This window comes from Sciurus carolinensis, chromosome 17 (assembly GCF_902686445.1).
Source record: "Sciurus carolinensis chromosome 17, mSciCar1.2, whole genome shotgun sequence".
Taxonomy (NCBI): Eukaryota; Metazoa; Chordata; class Mammalia; order Rodentia; family Sciuridae; genus Sciurus; species Sciurus carolinensis.
This window is the reverse complement of record NC_062229.1, coordinates 56356376-56373839: the sequence shown is the minus strand read 5'-3', so window position 1 is coordinate 56373839 and position 17464 is coordinate 56356376. Positions and strand designations below refer to the sequence as shown.

The 17464-nt window shown below is 36.2% G+C and overlaps 1 protein-coding gene across 22 annotated transcripts in view; it reads right to left on the bottom strand.

Annotated features, from left to right (window-relative positions):
- The window catches only part of Pbrm1 (polybromo 1), a 94627-nt gene that overhangs the window by 19378 nt on the left and 57785 nt on the right, over window positions 1-17464 (bottom strand). For all 22 annotated transcript variants that reach the window (XM_047530676.1, XM_047530670.1, XM_047530680.1 and 19 more), the window contains 4 exons: window positions 8656-8841; window positions 7341-7498; window positions 5018-5281; window positions 2397-2542 (listed from right to left, as the gene is read on the bottom strand). In XM_047530676.1, coding sequence (XP_047386632.1) covers window positions 2397-2542; window positions 5018-5281; window positions 7341-7498; window positions 8656-8841 — 754 coding nt within the window. The remainder of the gene's footprint in view (window positions 1-2396; window positions 2543-5017; window positions 5282-7340; window positions 7499-8655; window positions 8842-17464) is intronic.

Below are 17464 nucleotides of genomic sequence, written 5' to 3'. Positions count from 1 at the left end.
ACTTTCATACTTTAAGGATTAATCTGGTAAAAATTGTATTAGTCAAAACTTAAGCATATGTGCCATTCAATAATATCTGTCATACTGATATTAAGATAACTTCATTAATTCCCCTCCTCCTTTAATTAAAAAAAAAAAAAAGGGGCTGGGGAGATAGCTCAGTCGGTAGAGTGCTTGCCTCGCAAGCACAAGGCCCTGAGTTCGATCCCCAGCACCGCAAAAAAAAAAAAAAAAAAAAAAAAAAAAAAAGAACAGAACATATGGTCATTTATCTGAAGGAAAAAGTATCATAACATAATATCAAGGTTTGTAATTTAATAGTTTTATCTGACCTCAGATTTTCTTCCTGAAATGTCCATGATAAAACTAGAACTAAGCATCTTTTATTGGACCTGTGAGTCCAATAAAGACACACACACTTCCAATATTTGGAGTCAGATCACATGAAGGGCAGACATTTCTTCAACACAGTGGTTCATAACCTTTTGAACCACTCCCCTTCACCCCTTCAGAATCTGACAAATGCCAAATAACATCTCCCTAGAAATGACAATAAATTTACACCTGGCTACTATGTGCCTAATACTGTACTATTTCTTACAACCAATAGTTATTATTATTGTTCCATATTCTGTGGTTCCTGGCATGAAGCAACATCCTCTCCTCAGTTAATAAAAACTCTAACCTTTCAGTTCCTCAGGTCAACACACAGAAGACACCTCTGACTGCCCTACCTCTCACCCTGCATTCCATTTACTAGGTAAATTATTAATCTGATCTTCAAGGTAGTACACTTTGCAACCACCCTGGTCTGAGTCATCATTATTCTTGCTTGGATTATTTCAACGGCCTCTTTATATCCTTATTTCTACTTTTGACAGTCTATTCTTAAAAACCAGCAGGCAGAATAATCCTAAGACCTAAGTCAAATGTCATTTTGTGCTGAAACAATACAATATTACTCCATTTAACCCCATAAAAGTGCAAGTCCCTACAATGGTCTCTGAAGCAGTATATGATTTACTCACTACTGCTGGCCCTTACTTCCTACCTAACTCATGCATGGCTCACTCAGATAGTCGCAAACTCTCTGGTTTGAACAGGCCTGGCATACTTCTCTTTCAGGCCCTTTATACACTCTGTTCACTTTCCCTGAAATGTTTTCCCTTGTACTTTTAGAATTCTTACTCTGTTCTTCAAGTATTGGCTCAACTGCCAGCTTCTCAGCGAGGCCTGTGCTTTAGATCACCCTCTCTGCTTTCACTGTACATGCCTCTCTTTATCCTGCTCTATTTTTTCAATGGCACATGTCCTGGATCTATCATACTGCAATTGTACTTATTGAAGATGTTCGTTGTTCTCACTTTTAAGTGAGAGCCTTAACCTACCCATTTACCATTCTACATAACCTACCCATTTACTGTACTTGAGCTCCCTCAATTTTTTTTTTTTAAGTACAATTGTACTTATTGAAGATGTTCGTTGATCTTCTCACTAGAACAAAGCTCCATGGGACTAAGAACATGTGTTTTATTAACTAATGTATTCTCAGAGCCTGGCAAATAATAGATACAGCGAATGCTTACTGATCAATGTATAGTATGGAAGAAACAGGAAGGCAAATCGTGCTTAAGAACATGCAAATGGCACAGCTGGGACTTAACCAAGATCTCCTGGAACCAAATACTGGGTTTTTTGTTTTGTTTTCCTATTTGCAGCACTAGGGATCAAACCTAGGCTTCTAGCATGCTAGGCAAGCACGTTACTAATGGGCTTCATCTCCAGCCTCCATATACTGTTATTCTTAACCATTACCCTATAATGACAACCTGACTCCTTGAGTTTTTGCCATTCAACCTTACTTAAATCAATTTATTTGTTCATAAATATCTGAGCCCCTACTATGTTTCACACACTGATTTGAGTAGGAAATACAAAGTTGAGTAAAAAACAGAGAGTTCCTATTTGCAGGGTATTTGGAAATTCAAGGTACAGAAACTCGACGATATAAATATCCACATGTGATACTTGTATTTCTAAAGAGAAGGAAATATGTGGTGCTCAGGGAAATGGGTAACAGGAAGACAACCCAGTGTACAGGTAAAGGAAAGGGTTCTTTAAGGAGTACCATTTCAAGTTTAAGCAAGAGTTAACATACAAAATGGGCAGGGAGATTTCTGAGCTGAGAGTTTGGTAAATGGTGGGAAAGAAAAAAACAAGAACCTATGGGAAGAATTTAAAGAAAGTATTTTTAGAGGTGAAAGCAGGAGAAGCATGGTGTGAAAAGCAACTACACAAACGGCCAGGGGAGGGACTTTGTAGTTATTTAAAGATTGATGTCTGTTGGCTCCAAACCTCAGAGCCAATCTTATCTTCCCTATTTCAATGACATTCACCTGCCCACGCGGGGGCGCACCAGGCCATGGGACTTGATGAAGACACAGTCGCCAACCTTCAGCCACATGTCATTGTAACGAAGCTGCTCAAAGTAGTGGCAACCTGGCTCGCCGTTGGACATTTCCACGGGGACATCTTCTTTTTCCTGTGGTAAAGGAAACTGGCTAAAGAAAAGTAGCTAACCACGAAGACCAGGAAAGAAAAGAAAAAGGAAAGCAGACTTCCCTTCACATCAATGTAAAGGAAAAGAAAAAAAAAACTATCAAAAGAAGTTTTGATGAAGGTTAAGAAACCAAAAATTAGGTGGTTGAAATTAAACTATCTTTTTAAATGCCATAATCATTTAAAATTTCTAGATAATTTTCATAAAATAATGTTAGTCTAAGATGCTTTTATCCCCTATCCCTCCTTTCTGTAGCTTTGGGGGGAAAAAAAAATACTGTCAAGGACTTATCAGCATTCAGAAACAAAAAATTTCACACACTTTTATAGAGTATAAGAAGCAAACTCTACATAACCTACCCATTTACTGTATTTGTTGAGCTCCCTCAATTTTTTTTTAATTAAAAAAATTTTTTTCAGCCCATTCAATTTTTAGGGTGGCAAAGTTCATTTATTGTCCATTTCCAGAAATTAAGTTAGTGCTCACCCTGCCTTTGTGACTTATTTGTGTACAGAAAGAGTCTGTCTCCCTGTATATCTTTCCAGTCTTAACCACTGATTAAGTCTTTGAAGAAACAAGAATACAGGGAATTCACTCGTCAGTACAACAGGAGACTCCCTCCTCGAACCACAGAAGTGCCTGGCAAACTCATCCCCAAACCAAGTAGGAAAGAGGAGGAGAGCAGATAAATTTTAGGAGATGCACCAGAGTGACAAGGTAAGGTCGCCTTGTCACACTTGGAAGACTTGATGCAACCCTTTCTTCCCCAGGCCAGTTAAACATCACTGGAAAGGTAGGTAAGCACAGACAGGTATGTGGGAGGTGCAGAAGCCACAGGGACCCACACCACCCAGAGTGGGAGGGAAGAGAGTCCATGTTAGAAGCCTTCCTTCCCTGTCAGGACTTGTCCCTCTGCCACTCTGCCCCTAAGGGCTCATTAATCCTCCCAATCTGGCCTCTTATCACTCACCAGGGAGTGCCCTTCTGCTACAGGCAAAAAAAAAAAAAAAAGAAAGAAGAGAGCTAAAGCTAGAAGCCTGACACTTCCCCCTGCCACTTAATTTCATCACATTAACAACTGATAGATTTTAAATTTTTACTATTTTGATTTATTCCTACATGGAAAGGAATAATAGAATCTGTGTCATAAACACTCATACTGTTTTTGAATAAAGTGCTGGGTCCGTCACCTACTAGCTGCTGTGAAGGTGGGCAAGTTACTTGACCTTAGTTTCAACTATAAAATGAAGATAATGCTGACAGTGTGCCCACCAGACAGAGCCGTTCAGAAGCTTAAATGATATAATTCATGCTTATCTACTCAGAACTATTAACATAATGAAATGTAAAGATTTTCATAATTTGAACAATCCTTGCATTTCTAGAATGAACTCCTCTTTTTTTCGTCAAGTTTTCTAAAAGAAATAATTTGATTTCACTTAAAAAATACTTTCCCCTAAGAAATTTCTGCATTGGTTTTCATAAATGAGATGGAGCAGTTGTTTTCTGTTTTTATTTTCAAGTTGTGGAATCCAGACTATTCTGGTTTTATGACACAACTAGGAAGTTTTCTTTGTTCTCCATGCTCTGAAACAGTTCAGATAGCATTTTAATTGTAGGTCCCTCAAAAGAGCATTGAGCTTTTCCTTTATGAAAGCTTTCCTTTGTGAAAGTTCAGTCTGGGGTTAGCTTTTTGAAACTTTCAGTTTCTTCATGTTGTCCACTTGTGCTATATCTCTTCCTGATTGCACTTTGACTATCACATCCTAGAAAATTATTCATTTTATTTAGGTTTTCAAATTTATTTCAAATGTACAGACTACATTTCTTCCGCCTTTTGTCTGTGAGCTTACCACTGCCCCCAACCTTCTTTTACCTTTTTTTTTTTTTCATACTGGGGATTTAACCCAGGGCGCTTTACCACTGAGTCACATCCCCAGCCCTTTTTAAAATTTTGAGACAGGGTCTCATTAAGTTGCTGAGGCTGGTCTCAAACTTGCAATCCTCCTGCTTCAGCCTCCCAAATTGTTGGGATTACAGGTGTGCACCACCACACCCAGCCTCTTTTACCTTTATTAAGAGAGCTGACAGTTTATTTCATTGGACAATTCAAATAATTAGCTCTTGCATTTACTTTTATTTATTTAATGATTATTGGTTTTGTTGTACTGGGAAATGAATCCAGAGGCTCAAGAGTTCTAGCCAAGTACTCTACCACTGACTACATGTCCAGTCTCTGGATTTACTTTTTAAACTCCACTTTTCAATTCTACTGTTTTTGCTTGTTTGTTTTTTTAAAGTCTGATTATTTTTTTCCTTTCCTTTGAGTTTCCTCCTCTCTGGCTAAGATTTCACACTGTCAATCAATTACTGAGTTTGAATACTTCAATTACTTGTCTTCTGGAACAGATATTTTGAGGTGTAAAATTATTTTTTGTGTGGCTGTTATCTACATACCTTTTCCAAGTTAAAATTATCTTCAGCTCGACTGTCCTCTGAGTTATCTGTATTCTTCTCATCATCCCCTTTATCTGCATTTGCAAATACAGAGGCAACTCGGACCACAGGCAGAGGCACATCCCGAGGGACAAACCTAACTGAGCTGATAGGCATGGTCCACAGTTTAATTTTCTTAAAAGATTTGGTTTTAGCAGAATACCGTGATTCACAGACAAAAACATCCTCATCTCGAAAGTTTTCTGGGCATAATTTAAAGTATTCCTAAGAGATATAAAATGAGACAAGTCAGGTAAATTTTCTGAAAATCAATCACCCCCAAAACAAAAAAACACTGATCAACCAAAGGTTAAACTGTGAAGACTTTCTAGCAACAAACAGAGATCTAGGAATATTTCCTTGGCTACTGAATTGATTAAATGTATTCCCGTTAACTTACAAACGTGAATAATTCCATTTGGCTTTTTATTTGCCCTTTGAAAATATATTAATATTTCATAGAGTTAGAAGTTAACAGCTTTTATACCAGACAGATATACAAAAAGTACATCTTATTACTTAAAAACCAAACTGATCATTTATAGTGATTATTTTCAGAAAACATCAACTCTTAAAAATGAACCTGGCAGCAATAGTAACAAAAACGGCATGGTATTGGTACCAAAATAGACAGGTAGATCAATGGTACAGAATAGAAGACACGGACACAAACCCAAACAAATATAATTTCCTCATACTAGACAAAGGGGCCAAAAATATGCAATGGAGAAAAGATAGCCTCTTCAACAAATGGTGCTGGGAGAATTGGAAATCCATATGCAACAAAATGAAAATAAACCCATATCTCTCACCGTGCACAAAACTCAACTCAAAATGGATTAAGGACCTCGGAATCAGACCAGAGACCCTGCATCTTATAGAAGAAAATGTAGGTCCAGATCTTCAACATGTCGGCTTAGGACCAGACTTTCTCAACAGGACTCCCATAGCACAAGAAATAAAAGTAAGAATCAACAACTGGGATAGATTCAAACTAAAAAGCTTTCTCTCAGCAAAGGAAACTATCAGCAATGTAAAGAAAGAGCCTACAGAGTGGGAGAAAATCTTTGCCAATCATACTTCAGATAGAGCACTAATCTCCAGAATCTATAAAGAACTCAAAAAACTCAACACCAAGACTACAAATAATCCAATCGACAAATGGTCTAAGGAAATGAACAGACACTTCACAGAAGAAGACCTACAAACAATCAACAAACATATGGAAAAATGTTCAACATCTCTAGTAATAAAAGAAATGCAAATCAAAACCACCCTAAGATTCCATCTCACCCCAATCAGAATGGCGATTATCAAGAACACAAGCAACAACAGGTGTTGGCGAGGATGTGGGGAAAAAGGTACACTCATACATTGCTGGTGGGGTTGCAAATTAGTGCAACCACTCTGGAAGGCAGTATGGAGATTCCTTAAAAAACTTGGAATGGAACTACCATTTGACCCAGCTATCCCACTCCTTGGCCTATACCCAAAGGACTTAAAATCAGCATACTACAGAGATACAGCCACATCAATGTTCATTGCTGCTCAATTCACCATAGCCAGATTGTGGAACCAACCTAGATGCCCTTCAGTTGATGAATGGATAAAGAAACTGTGGCATATATATACAATGGAATATTACTCAGCCATAAAGAAAGATAAAATTATGGCATTTGCAAGCAAATGGACGAAATTGGAGAATATCATGCTAAGTGAGATAAGCCAATCTCAAAAAACCAAAGGAAGAATGATCTCGCTGATAAGTGGATGATGATACATAATGGGGTGTGGGAGGGGTTAGTTTTAGGGTTAGAGTGAGGGTTAGGGAGGGGGGCAAGAATGGGGGAAGGAAGGACTGTATAGAGGGAAAAGAGGGATGGGAGGGGTGGGGGGAAGGGGAAAAGAATAACAGAATGAATCAACCAACATCACCCTATGTAAACGTATGATTACACAAATGGTATGCCTTTACTCTATGTACAAACAGTGAAAGAACATGTATCCCATTTGTTCACAATAAAAAAAAAAAAAAAAAAAAAAAAAAAAAAAAATGAACCTGGCAATTAGTTAACTTCACACAGCCAACAAGCATAGGCAGGAAATGGTCTTTTGCGACCATATTCTGGTTAATTTCTTCCCAAATCTCTACATAGAGCTATTCAGATACAGCTTAAAAAACAGTTTAAAATAGAGTTCCTAATTTGTAAATACCAATTTTTGTGCTTTAAAATTTTATTCCCAGCAAATGATTGATATTTTTAGAACTAACTGCATTTCTTACCTTGACAAACATGACCACACATTTGCCTAGAATTTTACTAACAGGAACTTTATTATAATAGTCACTCTTAAAAACTTCTTTTTCTAGAAATTTTCGTGTAGCTAGATGGAATGTTTCATTTGGCCGATAAAACCAACAGCCATACAACCATTTTTCACCTGAAAAACAGAGAATCATCATTAATAGAAACCACACATTCTTGTCAAAATGAGGAAACAGTCCATCAAGCCATTATGCCATGGTCTAAACATATAGGACTGTGCTTATCAAGAGATAATTTCCTAATTCCTTATATTTCTTAATATAATTACCTTATACGAAATTATACTTTAAAATTATACAGTATAAGGAGACCTAAAAAAATGCTACTTTTCCTCTTACATTGAAAGACACATGATATACAGAAAGAGAAAGACAATGAGACCTGTTGGGGTCAACACACACTTAAGAGGTCTGTGGTTTAGTAAGGATATTGATGTACTAAAGGACACAGCACTCAGGTGAAGGAATTAAAAAATATTTCATATGATGGGCAGTTGACAAAACTAGACTGCCTGGATTACATTTCCACCTGTTATTGGTTTCGTTAAAAAAAAATTTTTTTTTTGGTACCAGGGATTGAACCCAGGGGTGCTTGACCACTAAGCCACGTCCCCAGCTGTTTTTATTTTGAGACAGGATCCCACTAAATTGCACAGGGCCTTGCTAGGTTGCTGAGATTGGCTTTGAACTTCCAATCCTCCTGCCTCAGTCTCCTGAGTTGCACCTGGCTGGTTTCATTAACTTCTCTTCATTCTCAATGACACAAAGACCATTTTTCTAGAAAGACTTCTCAATGACAAATTCTAAGCCAAAGCACATTGTCTATCTTTAATAATTTCTTTTTCATTTGTGACCACCTTTATTGGAATAGTTTTACCCGGGGAAAAATACTGAGTCATCTTCTTTTTTCTTGTGATACTGGGCCTTATTAATTATAATTAGCACACATTAGGCAAGTACTCTACTATTAAGCTACATCCCCAGCCCAAACCTTCTGTTCTGAATCTCTGCCATACTATATAGTTTGGTTCAAAATGTGTTTTTAATAGGTTATCAGTTGAAAGAATGAATCTCAACTAAATTTTAAGAAGCTGCATTTTTCTCACTCAACTGTGACACTCATGTTGCCCAATAGTGCTATATATGTATTGACACAAGAGAAAAACTATTATTGGAAGGCATAAGATATCTGAGTTAAAATTTTGTGGAGGGGCAAGGAGGAATAAAAGAGCCACATCTTCCCAATGTGTCCTTTGATTTAAAATAAACTTACCAGCTGAATCTTCCCATAGTCTCTCAATACAGACTATATGTGGTTGTAGGTTGGCTTCTGCAGGTTCCACATAGACATAATCTCCAACATGGTACATGCTGTTCTTAAAGCTGCAGTCCTGGCTGTATGTGCGATGTAAGCCTGATAGGCTGGCAGCACCTGAGGAATCTTCACTCTTTTCAGCTTCTTGTATTTAAATATAAAATAAAAAAAAGGTACTCACTAAAAGAACAATGCAATCAGATGCAGGATTCAAACAACATGCAATAATACATTTAATTCTTGTTGTGATATTCAAAGGGAAGAGTCAGGAAAAATAGTTATGATCTTTACATTTTCAATATTGCCTTATTTTGGGAAAGGAGAGGGTATGTAGGGGTCTTTCAATGTTGCGCAAACTTTTTTTTAAAATTTGTCTCAGGCTGATCTTAAACCATGGGCTCAAGTGATCCTTCTGCCTCCCAAGTAGCTGGGACTACGTGTGTGTACCACCACATCCAACCTCAAAATTGCATTTATGAATTATAATCAACTTGCCATTAGTTTCAATAAACCCATGAGATTCTATACATTAAAAATAATCACCTTAGTAATATACGCTCATAGTCTTTTTCAGTAATTCAGAAAGGTATAAGGAGAAAATAAGTTACTTATAGATCATGTAATCCTAAGGAAAACATCTGATGTACTTCTACACTATCCTAATGTTCCTGAAAATTTTTTTTCTAACAGTTATTTTACATGGTTATGTCACAATTAATGGAGTTTTAGAATTGAGGAAACATGGAATATGTATATTCTATAAACCATATATATGTGTGTGTGTGTGTGTGTGTGTACACACATGTATGCAACACAATATATCATGAATATTTTCTGAGATAAAATGCTTTTGTTCAACAAAGACTTTTATTTTTGTTCAATAAGACCTTTTCATAGTTCCGTACAAGTTATCATTTGCAAATACCATAGTTTTTTTTGTTGTTGTTGTTGCTGTTGAGGATAATGCTTCATCCACCTCTTTGACAACTTCCTTAGGATAATTTCACATAAATGAAACAGCTGGGAATAGCATTTAAAATGTTTTTTAATGCACATTCCAAATTAGTCTCCAAAAAGGGTACATCAAATTAAGTTCCTTACTGATTAGCTACAAAGGTTCTCTGTCTCCATTTCCTAATACTGGCATAAAAATAAAAAAGTTTTGCCAATTTTGGTGAAACATGTTATCTAGTAGTTGAATAAGTAAATCCCTGTGACATACAAAGCAGATCCAAAAAGTTCTTGAGAATTTTATACCGGCAAAAACAATCTGCTGGACAGACAGAGGCTGAGAGTATAAAAAGTCTGGACGACTCCCAAATTCTAGATACAGGAAACAGGCTGATAAAACTAAGTTGCAAGCATCTTTCATGAAAAAGGAAGATTTCAAGAGTCAGAAGATGTTTCCAATCCTTGAAACTCACTGGAGTCTGTCCAGTTGGATTTAAAAAGTGCTTGAAATCAGTAATACTTTCTACCATATTACCGTTTTTGGACAGAAATATCTATGCATGTGTCACTGTATTTAAGAGCAGAGAAACTCTTTCCCACCCCCAGAGTTTTACAGGTCCACAGGTAGAAAGGAATTGTGTACTGTGTACTATGTTTTATATCTATATATTATATTTATATTTAGCCTCATTTGGAACTTCTGAGTTGAGGATATTTAGATGAGGTAACAAGTATGTAAAAAACATGTTAGTGGTTTTGGAATTGGGCAGCAAACACTGGAATATTTCTCAGAAGCATGCATGGTGGCTCACACTTGTAATCCAAGTGACTTGGAAGGCTAAGGCAGGGGGAATCACAAGTTTGAGGTCAGCCTCAGCAAGTTATTAAGACTGTATCAAAATTAAAATAAAAAAATAAAAAAGGGAGATGTAGCTCAATGGAAAGGGCTGGGGAGCTAGTCAGTAGTCACTGAGTTCAATCCAAAAAAACAAAACAAAAAAAGAAAAAAAAAATTCTCTTTTCAGGGAAGCATGATGGAAAAAGTCTAGATTCCCTTGAACAGACTGTTAATAGAAAAATTGACTTTTTTTTTTTTTTTTTTAATTTCTGGGTGTGACAAGCCTGTAATCTTAGGTACAGCTACTTGAAGAAAGGGGCAGCAGGAGAGCAAGTTCCATGCCAGACTGGGCTTCTTGAGAGACTTCATCTCAAAAAGGGTAGTTGAAAGCTCAGAAGGAAATGAACACATTTTCTGGAAAGCAGAGTTAAGGGAATATGGGAAGGCTCATTATACAGTTGCAGAAAACTTATTTAAACTTTGACCCTCCTGGGTTGTTCTTTTAGTTATCTTTCTTTATTTTTATTTTTTGTCATTCTACTTCCTGAAAGCTGTCTTCAACTTTATATTTTAAGTTTTCTTTGAATATTTTCTTTCTGCTGTCATATTTTAAAACAGCTTTATTGAGATATCATTAACACATCATGCAATTAACCATTTTAAAGTGTACAATTCAATAGTTTTTGGTGTATTACATTAGTGATTCTTAAAAGTTGTTGTAAAACATATAAAACAAAATTTTCCATTTTGCCAGGTGTGGTTGCACGCATCTATAAATCCCAGCTATTAGAGAGAGGTTGAGGCAGGAGGATTGCAAGTACAAGCCCAGCCTTGGTAACTTAGTGAGATCCTGTTTCAAAATATAAATAAAAAGGGCTGGGGGTGTACTCAGTGGTAGAGCATCCCTGGGGTTCAATCCTCAGTACCAGGGGGAAAAATTGCCAATCCGACACTTTTAAATGTACAATTCAGTGGCTTATTAATTACACTCAGTGTTGCGCAACCATAACTACTATTTCCAAAACATTTTCATTACTCTAAATAGAAATTCTGTAATCATTTAACAGTAAAAACATATCTTTCCCCCTTGTTCCTGGTAATCTCTGTTCTACTTTCTGTCTCTACAGATTTGCCTAGATAGTTTAAAACAGGTGAAGCCATATGATATGTCCCCTTTTCCTCCTATTCCATGAAAGGTCATCTATGTAATATGTGTATTTCATTTCTTTTTAAGGCCAAGTAATATTCCACTGAATGTACATATCATAATCTGTTTATTCATTCATCTGTAGATGAACACTTGGGCTGTTTTTATCTTTTGGCTAATATAAATAATGCTGGTATGGTCATGCGTACACAAATTATTTTGAGTCCCCGCTTTTAGTTCCTTTACATGCATATTTAGGAGTGAAACTGGTGGCTATTGTGGTAAGTCAATGTTTAGCTTTCTGAAGAACTACAAATTATTTTCCACAGAGTCTGCATCACTTACATGTATGAGGGTTCCAATTTCTCTGTCTGCATCAGCACTTGTTATTTTTTAATTTTTTAAATTTATTTTTGACCACAGTCATCCTAAAAGTCGTATAAGTAGTATCTCATCACAGTTCTGACATGTATTTTCCTAATGATTAGTGGTATTTAGTCTCTTTTCATGTGCTTATTAGCCATTTGTACAATCTCCTCGGAGAAATGTCTACTCAAATCCTTTGTCTATTTTTGAATTGGGTTGTCCTGGTTTCGTTGAACTGTAGGAGAAGTTCTTTATATAGTCTAGACACTAGACTCTGGTCAGATACATATGTAAATATTTTCCCTCTTTCATTTGCAGTAGTTTTAATTTCTAGGGATTTTTTTTATTATGTGAATTTTTAAAAATAGCCTCCTGTTGTTTTACTTATGCAGTAACTTGTCATCTCTCTGAAGACATACACTTTCAGTTTTGTTTTTTTTTTTAAATCTTGAATTTTAGGAATTTCCCTTAAATACTGTTTTATTTAGATAAATATGTTTCTATTTATTTTATTTTTTATTTTTTTAAATATTTTTCTTTTTAATTGACATGTAAAATTATACATATTTATAAAGTACCGTGTGATGTTTTGTCTGTTTCTATTTAAAAATGAGACACCAAAAAAAGCTAATTAGAAGCTCTCTGTGCATACAGAGATGGCCGACTGGTATGTTTCACAGAGGACCTCCAGATGTTATCTTCAGTTTTTCTTCATTGCTTTGTCCATTTGTCAAGAAAATTTCCTGCCTTGCAACTTAGTGAGGATCTCAGCAACTCAGAAAGACTCTGTCTCAAAATAAAAAATGACCCAGGAAATAGCTTAGAGGTAAACTGTCTTTGGGTTCAATTCTCATTACCAAAAGGGAAAAGAAAAAAAAAGGAAAATCTCCTGCCTTAGAACTAAAAGCCTGGCTGCCAGTATGCAAAGAGCTACACAGCTAGGAGGGCCAAAGGGGTTCCCTATTTATTATAACTCCTGATACTATCCTTAGATTTGTCTGGAATCTGAACAGTCTTGGGAAGGGTTGAGGTGGTGATTTAAAGGCTCAACTGCTTTTACATTTTCAACCAGTCCTTCTGTTTTTAGACCCACATGTATTTCCACTTTTAGAAGTACCTGGTGTTCTAATCCCTGTGCAATTCTGAGACAGGAACTGGCCTATTTGATGGAAATATCTATTGTAGATACTGAAGCCAGTATTGGCAACTTACCCATCAATTTTCTAGCCTCCAAATTTTAATTGCCACCATCTCTTTGTCCATTAATCTCTTTTCTTTTTTTAAGGGATGGAAATACTTGTGTTTGTCTTTATTTTATTTTAATTTTTTTGGTCGTTTTTAAATCCCTTTTCCATCCTTTTAGAGGTGTTTTGGGAAGGAGGAACAGTAGACATTTGTGAACAATCTGACATACTTAACCAGAAGATCTTTCTTTTCCTTTGTTTACTTACCCTTGTATGAGGCATTCTAGGACTTAACAAAAAACAGGGTAAAATCTTCTAGATTCCCTCATTTTTCATCTGGTTATTACAGTCCTCCTCTTATGGCTTACAGACAAAGAGGGCTGATACACATGACCACTGTTCAACCTTCTGGTGTTTTGGCATCTTTTAATGTTCACAAAGTAACCAGACATAGATAATACGAAGCAGACTGCAGTTCTTTTATGGCAAGAAATAACTAGCTAAAACAGTCCTTTGAGTATACCACTTTATAGCCTTTCCTAGTCAGTTCTTCCTACTGTTGACTCCACATACCATTTTTTACCTACTTCCACTACCCAGTCACAGTGCTGAGAAATAAACTCTTTGAGTTAGTACAAGAAAGAGAGGTATTAATGAGGATATTCTGACAACCTCAGAAAGCAGCTTTAGGCTGCAGGGCTCACTTTCATCTAGTCAGCAAGGCATCATGCTCACAAGACACAGTGAGGAGACTAGGATCTAGTCTAAAGACTAAAATCTCCTAGTCTTTTTGTGTGGTCCTCCTTTTCTATGAGGACTGCTTCATATATTAGGTCATTCACAGTATTTTATGGTAGCTAAGGATCAATCAAGGACAGTAACCAATACTCTTTATCTAAGTGTGCATTATATTTGCTAGAGGACTTGTTAAAATTCAAGACTGCGGGGTCCTACAGACAGAACTTATGAATCAGTAGTTCTCAAGTGGAACCAGAGGGCTGGCATTTCTTTCTTTCTTTTTTTTTTTAACGATACTGGGGATTATACCACTAAGCTATATCCCTAGCTCTTTTAAAATTTGTATTTTGAGACAGGGTCTTGTTAAGTTGCTGAGGCTGGCCTCAAACTTGTGATCCTCCTGCCTCAGCTGCCTAAGAAGCAGTGGGGATTACAGATATGTGCCATTGTCCCTGGCTGAGAACTGGCAAGTTCTCGGGTGATGCTGATGCTGCTTGCCTAGAGGTCACACTTTAAGAAATGTCTCAGAGTAACTCCGAAGAAGTTATTTACTAATTTTATATTGCTGGGAAAAGAGTCAGCAACAAAACAAAACAATTCCAAGTATACAGAATTTGGCAGATAGAAATAACTCAGGTGGTCTCAAGTATCTTCCCAGGGTAGCACTGACATTTCCTATTTTCTCTTTCATGGCTTTCTGCTGGTTTTTTTTGTTTTTTTTTTTTAACTCTTTCCTCCCCTCCTACCTACATTGTGGTTCACTTGTTTCTCTTTTATTGATTTTATAGCTTTCTTCCTTTCTAATGTGTTTAAAGCTATAAAATTCTTTCTAAGAACAGCTTTAGCTTTATCCCATAAATTTTAATATGTTGTTTTCATTTCATTCATTTTAAGATTTTTCTAACTGCCCCTTAATGTTTTCTTTGATCATCGGTTATTTACAAGGGTATTCGTTAATTTCTAAGCCCGATTTCTTTCTGTTGCTGAATTACCATCTATTTCTTCTATTGCATTTGGAGAACAAGTTTGGTATGATTTCAATCCTTTCTAAAATTTGTTTTCTGACCTAGTATATGGTCTATTCTAGATAATATTTCATGTGTACTTGAAAAGAACATGTATTCTATAGTAACTTGGCATATTGTTTGACATGTCAGATCAAAGTGGTTCACATTGCTATTCGAGTTTTCTGTATCTTCACTGATTTTTGACCTAGTTGTTCTATCAATTACCAAAAAAGAAGTATCGGGACTATTATTGTTGAATTCTGTTTCTTCTTTCAATTCTGATACTTTTTTTTTTTTTCACGTAATCTGGGACTTCATTGTTAGGTATGTATACATTCAGGAATATTATTATTCCCAATGTTAGCCACCCCCGCTATTTTTGTGTGTTACTGGGGATTGAACTGGGTGGGTAGGGACATACTACCACCGAGCTACAGCAGCCCTGTCCTTTTTTATTTCTGAGACAGGCTAAGTTGCTGAGGCTGGCCTCCACCTGGCAATCCTCCTGCCTTAGCCTCAGGAGCAGCTAGAATTACAGAAGTGTACTTCTATGCCTGGCATTATGTTGACCCTTTTATCCTTATGAAATATCCCTCTTTGTCTTTAGTATTATTTCTTTTCTTAAAATCTACTTTGTCTGATAACAGAGCTATTCCAACTTGCTACGGTTACAGTTGGCATTGTGCATCTCTTTCTCTTCTTTTCAATTTATTTGTATCTCTGGATATAAGGTAATTTCTTAAAGTATATAGTTGAATCTTAACATTTTAAATTGTTTGATTGGAAAGTTTAGTCTATTTACATTTAATGGAATTACTGCTGCTACTAAATTCATGTCTGTCATTTTGCTTTGTTATCTATAAGTCTTATGTCTTTTTGTTCCTCTTTTCCTCCTTTTATCACCTTATTTTGTAACTGTTAAGTATTTTTTTGTGTATTATCTTAATTCTATGTTTCGTTTTATGGATATTTAGGCGTTTCTGTATACAATTTAATGTATCGCCATCTCCTTAATTTTCATAAACAATTTTCAAATTAATGGCTTAATTTATTTTTTTCTTTTGGCATCTGGGATTGAACCCAGGGACACTTAACCACTAAGTCACATCCCCAAACCTTTTTATTTTTTATTTTGAGACAGAGCCTCACTAAGTTGCTTAGGCTGGTTTTGAACTTGCAATCCTCCTGCCTCAGCCTCTAGAGTTGCTGGGATTGCAGGCTTGCTTTGCACCACTGTGCACAGTTTATGACTTAATTTCATTAAATGTTGCAACTTTGCTCCAACATAGCTACATTTCTCTTCCTTTGTGCTTTTTATTTATTTATTTATTTATTTTTGGGTAGGGCTGGGGAGTGAAGCCAGGACATTTCTACATGCGAAGTAAGTGCTCTACCACTGAGCTACGGCCCTGATCTCCTTCCTTTGTGCTTTCTGTCATACACATGACTTCTATAAATGTTATAAAAATAACCTTACAGTGTTATAATTATTGCTTTAGACAATGTAATGTTTTTGACAGAAATTAAGTAAAAAGTTATACACAGATTCTTTTACATTTATCCACATATTTACCGTTTCTATTGCTCTTCAGTCCTTGTGGTTTTGAGTTATCATCTGGTGTCACTTTTCTGGGCTTGAAGCTCTTTCTTTATTATTTCTTAAGAGTATAGGTCTGCCAGCAGCAATCTCTCAGTTTTTGTTTTTCTGGGAACATCTTTATTGTAACTTCATTTTAAAAGGACATACAAGTGTTGATTCAGTTCTGTCTTTCTTCTCTGAATTTTCTGAATATCATACCACTGCCTTCTGGCCTCCATTATTTTATATGAGAAGTCAGTCATTAATCAAATTGTTCTTTTCTCGTATGTGATGAGTCATTTTGTTGCTTTTAAGATTTTCTCCCAGCAATTTGATTATGACGTTCTAAATGTGGTTCTTTTTATGTTTATCTTACTTGGGTTTTTTGGAGCTTGGGAGCTTGTTAATGTTCTTCATCAAAAACATTATGTCTTCAAATATTTCTTCCTCCTCCTTTCTTTCTCTTCTTTCCTCTGGGATTACTACTTAGGTATAACCAGAGGACTTGACACTAGAGGTTGCTGCCATGTTTCCATAGTTAGGGGTCAGCTAAAGATTTAGTTGAAGGCTGTGCTCAAATACTTCAAAAGGTTTTACCCTTTGCTGACCGATTATGGTCATTTTGTTGCTTTTAAGATTTTCTCCCAGCAATTTGATTATGACGTTCTAAATGTGGTTCTTTTTATGTTTATCTTACTTGGGTTTTTTGGAGCTTGGGAGCTTGTTAATGTTCTTCATCAAAAACATTATGTCTTCAAATATTTCTTCCTCCTCCTTTCTTTCTCTTCTTTCCTCTGGGATTACTACTTAGGTATAACCAGAGGACTTGACACTAGAGGTTGCTGCCATGTTTCCATAGTTAGGGGTCAGCTAAAGATTTAGTTGAAGGCTGTGCTCAAATACTTCAAAAGGTTTTACCCTTTGCTGACCGATTATGGGGTGGGGGTGGGGGTATGC